This window comes from Etheostoma spectabile, chromosome 5, assembly GCF_008692095.1.
Source record: "Etheostoma spectabile isolate EspeVRDwgs_2016 chromosome 5, UIUC_Espe_1.0, whole genome shotgun sequence".
NCBI lineage: Eukaryota > Metazoa > Chordata > Actinopteri > Perciformes > Percidae > Etheostoma > Etheostoma spectabile.
Genome location: NC_045737.1, coordinates 16,599,788 through 16,606,104, shown reverse-complemented (window position 1 = coordinate 16,606,104; position 6,317 = coordinate 16,599,788). Strand labels below are relative to the sequence as shown.

The following is a 6,317-nucleotide window of genomic DNA, read 5'->3' as shown; positions in this document are numbered from 1 at the left end:
GCAGAGAAACACAGTGGAACAACAAGTTTATCTTGGTTATACGCTATGCTGTTGAAAGATCAAAGTGTCTTTGTCTTGGCAAACGCTCAAGAGCTTCACCCTGACAGTTTCACTCTGTGTCAATCAAACTAAGCCGGGCACATCATTAAGCAAATGCATGTCAGTTTCAATAGAACAAAATGTCCTTTCCGTATGGAATGCTCAGAAAAAAGAAATCACATGACCATCAGCGAGACATACCGAACAGCTTCACATTTGACAACATAAAGATGTTATTAACATTAACTGAATTATTATCTTTAAAATCTCAACCACCAATCATGTCCCATATTTGGAATCAGTAATCTGAATTGTGTTTTTATCACAACCTGGTAAAATGTACTTTCAATCTGAGTTAATCTTAGAGGAAACTGGCCTTTAACACAAGTAACCAGAAAATAGATTTCTGAGATCTTCCTGGAACCATCTGACTTTAAACAAAAAAACTAAAGTCCCATAATATTTTATTTTGAACTGTCAACTCTAGTTTTTATCTGGTGAACCTACTGGTTTGTAAAAGCAGAGTAGGTATTTACGGCACAATGACCCTAGGCCACAAACTGAAAGGCGTTGTTCCGTTGACTAAAAGGGAGTTTTACCTCTTTGAACCTACTTGCTTGGCCAGAGGCTCCATTTGTTAATTCCTCACACCTAATTACAATAAACACTGCTCAGTCAGAGAACATTAACGTGCTCATATTATGCTCAATTTCAGGTTCATAATTGTATTTAGATGTTATCAGGTTATATGAAAAGGTTTACATGGTTTCATTTTCAAAAAACACCATATTTTTGTTGTTATGCACATTGCTGCAGCTCCTCTTTTCACCCTGTGTGTTGAGCTCTCTGTAGCAACAGAGTGAGGCATCTCATTTCTGTTCCACCTTTGTTGGGAGCTGCACATGCGCAGTAGCTAGTAAGCACTACTACACAGTCAGAAGCAGAGTATGAGGGCGTGATGACCCCTTTGGGGTGGACTTTGGGCTTTTTCACTTTTTAAACCTATAGCTTGCACAAAAAAGATGCATAACCCGATAAAGAAAAGGGAAAAGCCAAAAAGTATTACATGAGCACTATAAGCCTTGTCTGCCCTATACACTGAGAGTAGGGCCTCAAAACCATCACCGTCCACCATGACACACCAGGGAAATGCCAATCCGTACAGTAGTCGATGTGCCTTGACAGCACGCCTTTTAAAATGTTTAGATAATGCCACCACATGATAACTGCTGCCATGAGGGATTACTAGGATCAACACATGTTGTGACCTACACTATAATCCACCCTGTCAGAATATATGTTTCTGGCCTCATGTGTACACTCAAGCAGGGTGTGTCATCCTCCCCAGGGTGGCATGACCCTAGATGACAGGGAACCCAGCTGGATGACAGACTGCTGGCAGGCTCCAGGTGCCTCAGCGAGTGGCCACCAACTGCCAACCACACAACATCAAACGCAAGCAGAAAAGTAGACAAAATGAAGGCCCAGACAAAACAAGAGCCAGACAAAATGAAAACAAAGACCACTGTTGCTCTTACCCTGGCACACCACTGTGTTTTTCCGGTCTTTGTGTAGCCAGCCACAGACTGACAGAACACTGACACTGATAGAACATCAGCATTCTCTCACTTGGCAGTTTAAGCTTTCAAAGGCAGCAGACTGAGAACAGGCACCACCTGAAGGTGAGGCACCACGTGGCGATTGTGGTTTCACAATGGATGAGACAGAGCATTTGTGTCTGAAAGCTCCCTGGTATCCCTGCAGAGATAACCGTCTCCACTGAGCAGGCATGTTTTCATGCCACTGGATGCGTGGCTCAGAGCAAACCTCATCTCCTTTTCTTAGATTACAGGGATCCGGATACCTTTAAATGCCCAAACAGAAAGAGCAGTGTTGGGCCACATGTCGCAACGATGAGTTGAAGGCTGAACCAGCACATGGAAAACCCATCTGGATCAAAAAATGGCCCAATTTCACCAAAGATAAGGGACGAGACGATGGTGTGGGCAGCTCTCCTCTTTCCTCCCAAACCACAAAGGTTCGAGATATTGGCCTAGAAATAATGAGCTAATCGGACATTTGTCTGAAATAGGTCAGTCAAAAGTCTTATGGGACACACACAAGCTCCTATACACATAAACACGCAAACCATTCAAACTGCAGGCTTTAGTCAAGCATGCTACTCAGACAGGATAATGGTGGGATAGCTGGAGGGGCTGGGAGGCTCTTGGTGCCTGTTGGTACTCACTGCAGTAAAAAGTCACAACATCTCTAAGTCTCAGCTTTGCCCCTTCACTGTCTTTCTACTACTGTCCACCAGTTTTAGGGTTTTATCTGTTGTGACAAGGATTTCAAAAGTAGAGGATTGTAACTATATTCCTACCAAAAAAAGGAAGTATAAAAAAAGTGTTTGGAAAATAAATAGAATTGAAGATGGATAAAGAAGGTGGACGACTGTTTAACCTCAGAGAAAAATAGCGAAGAAGTAGAGTAGTAAAGTGTATTACATAGGAAAAAGGGAATGTAATTCATGATTGAAGAGGTAAATTAAATATTTATTTTAGTTAAACAAAATATTTGAGTTCTGCTTGGCTATATTTCAGCTGCCCTTATCTTTCACATTGTGTTCAGTCACCGGATTATTTTCGTCACTAAAACAATGCAATAATACTTCTGATCTAATCTGCCTTGCAAAGTGAAGAACACATGGAAAATGTTGAAATGACATTATGTTGCCTTGGAAATGTAAGCATGTGTGGAAGTTAAAAAAGCATAAGCAAGCAAATCGCTATATCTGAACCTCCTCTGCAGGAATTCTAATCTTTGGCAATAACAACAGCGTAGGTTGATCCACCTGAGTCAGTTTTCAACAGCAGTGATTAAAAAGGTGGAGGGAAGGAAAGTAATGGGATTAAAGACAGGCAACTCTTTGTAAAGGTGTGCCAAACCGGTAGAGAAGACACAGAAGCACAACATCTACCAGTTTAAACAGACACATCACACACGTTCATCTAGGACAGGGACACTCAAACCCACATGTGCACAAAAAATACAAATATATCCACAAACAGGTAGATGCACATAATCACACGCATAAAAAGAAACATGTCAAAACAAGCTACGAAGCCAAAGGGGAAACGTATAAACACTCACACAGAAACACACACACAAAAATACACACGTACATACACAGGGGCAATGATTGACAGCTCACATTAAGTAAGGGCAGGCCCGGGCATGGCAGGAGGAGGGGTGATGGGAGGCAATTAGAGGCATTTTTTAGATACTAATAGCTGTGTTCAAGCCATACAGTCTATAAAAGCTATTCTAAGCAGGCAAGCAGATGAGCATAGCAATGAAAATGGTCCGTGTGCCCATGATATGGCCCAGAGGGCATAGAAGGGCAGAGAAGAGAGAGAGACAGAAAGTCAGAAAAAAGGCGTGGCAATAATCTCTTACTCTGGCATGTAGGGATGTCGCAGTATCTCCAGTAGATCCCGTCTTCATAATCTGCAATGTAGCACCACGGCTGCACATCCCCATCAGGATTCCTGCAGACACACGTACACGTAGAGGGGTAAAAGTTTGACCATGAAGACACAAAGTTGGTTAAATCTGATCACTTACGTTTTCTCTCCATTTTAGCTGCAGGTTTCAAATCAGCAGAGTTTGTTCCGAACATTGAGTTTTTTTAAAAACTTTCTCCAAAGTGGATAAATTCAAAAACACCTACATGGATTTTAGTGCAAGGCAGGAGACTTTCTATCCTCTCCGTGATTACTCAACTATAACATAACCAAACACACAATACAGGTGTTAAACTGTATTTATGTGGATTTGTACAATACAATTTTGTGATTAGAGCTGCAACGAATACATGTAGTCAATTAATTGATTGGATGATGGACAAGTGGATGGAATTAATTAGCAGCTATTTTCATGATCAAATAATAATCAAAACTGCTGGCTCGAGCCTCTCAAATGTGAGGATGTGTTATCTTTCTTTGTCATATGTGATGGCAAACTGTGCTGTATCTTTGTAAAAATGTTTCTTTTGGGACTGGTTGTTGCACAAAACAAGACATGTGAAGACATTAGTGACAGTTTATAGTCTGATAGGTAATAGATTAATTGAGAAACTAATTGACAGAGTCACTATTTGTGATTATCTACACATCTCAGTGTTTAAGCCACAATCAAATCTCTCTTTTTTGCTTGTTCAGCTATCTTACAACAGTTGTCAAAAACTATAGGAAACAATCAACTCATAAAACAAGCTGTACTAAACGTGTACACCATGATAGCAGGAGGAGACAGAACTGTTTGGACTCAGCTGAGTAACAGGGCTGTGTTTGCCTTTTTGTTTCTTTAGAACAATATTTAACCATTTTTAAATTGCTTTGCGGTTTTAAAAACGACGTAAAAAAGAAGAAAAAAAAACTAGGGTGGATGCACATCATTTTTTAAATTGCGTTTTCAGATTTATCTGTCTCTATATGGAAGCAGCGGTGTGCTGGGGACAAACAGTAAGCTAGAAAAAGAGAAAAGGTAGAAAAAGGTAAAGGGAGAGAAGGAAGGGTAGAAGGGTGATGGCAGAGACATGAGGACAAAACAACAACGCTAAGATCAACTGACAACCCATCTGCAGAGGGCTGAATACTCAATAATGTTTCCGTGAGAGATTATCTTAGCTGTGTCAATCATCCGCAGTAGCCCCTCTTGGCGCTTTTTAGTTTACCCTTTTCCTCTGCGCTCTGGAGGCTTGGCCATGCATGTCAGTCAAGGGCCGTACCAATGGGTCTTTGATGGGTGGAGATGGTTGGGGGGTTCTTTGTTCCAGGGCCAGACACAGACCTGGAAAGGAATGGGTGGTGGGGCAACACTTTTGTCTGCGGCCTCTTTTAACCCATCGTAATACAGCTGACAGGCCCCTTGGTGCTTCTGCTTTTCTGTTTTACTGACAAAAGCAATAAGTGGGATTGACGATACAAATGTCTGAAAAGCATTGTGCAGGCTCCATATCTCCAGGGTAATCATGCAACTTTGTACATCATGACCCTTGTTGCAACTTTTAAATAACTGATGAATGATATCAAAGCAGCCAGTACGCAGAGGGCGCTCATCTGTGAGCTGTTTCAGCTTTATATCAGGATTAGAGTAAACTGTAAAAATACACACCCCGTAAACTACAAAAGCCATCTAAGATGACATTGCTATTTTTCCAGACTTGACTATAATTGCCAGAGACCTTTTCTCTTCTCTTTTGACACACCTCATTGTAGCATCCTGAAAAAGCCCTGTGGCGCTGCACTCTCCCGTTTCACCTTTTCTGAACAAAGTTGTGAAGGGCGTTTCCATTTCTTTTCTTCTCCTATCAAAAACACTATCCTGAGTTTCCTCCTCTCTTTTCACACTCAGAATGAGGCATTGACAAAGATGTCGTTGTAAAGACTTTTTTGGGTTGAACTCAAGTTTAAGTGCCCAAAAGCTTTTCACTCGCGTGCACAACCTATTGTCAATGGGAATGTGTGAAGAAAGAGCTTATGTAGTCACATTTTCTTCATTCTTTATTCTACCATTTTGGCATCAAAAAAGCCCAGAACTTATCTCAACCTAAAATGTTGCCATGTTCATAGGAATCCAGCCTTATTTTCCAGTAAATTTCTAAACGGTTACCAAAACTGGCCCAGATCTGTTTGTTGCTCCACCCATATTGGAGGCAGATTGAAGGCAGACACCTGTTTGTGTAGCCTGAGGCTACTGCTGAAAAAAGAAAGAGTAAAAACTGGGTCCAAGCATCAAAAACATTGGATTATATACCCTTTCTTTATTTCTCTCTCCCCTTCTCTTTTTCATGCCTGTCAACGTGTAATAGCCCTATTTGAAATAAGACTCCCAAGAGCTCATCTATAGCCACTTATGTAATTTACTGCACTTTGAATCACCCCCTAAGGAGACAGACATGATTTATAACCATTAGCATAAAAAAAACATCCTCAGTAGACCACCCATTCAAAGTCTGACCCACCAGCATCTTTGATCAGTACATGACGTGGTGTGCCCCTCCAAGCTCTCTCTCTTAGTTTTCAAACAGTTTTGTAATCATTCTTTTTAAGACACACACACCTGCACGCACCCTTTTCGCAGAAGCATGGAAACATCATCCACACAGATAAGGTGAACAGGCCAGCCCACATGACAGAGAAACATAATCAATCCTGCCCCGAGGTAACTGTGTGACTGCATGTGTGTGTGTATGTGTGTGTGTGTGTGTGTGT

At 41.3% G+C, this 6,317-nt stretch overlaps 1 protein-coding gene across 2 annotated transcripts in view; it reads right to left on the bottom strand.

Moving 5' to 3' along the window:
* kremen1 (kringle containing transmembrane protein 1) overlaps positions 1–6,317 on the bottom strand; it is a 57,750-nt gene that overhangs the window by 26,413 nt on the left and 25,020 nt on the right. For both annotated transcript variants that reach the window (XM_032516329.1, XM_032516330.1), the window contains exon 3: positions 3,499–3,590. In XM_032516329.1, the coding sequence (XP_032372220.1) occupies positions 3,499–3,590 (92 nt within the window). The remainder of the gene's footprint in view (positions 1–3,498; positions 3,591–6,317) is intronic.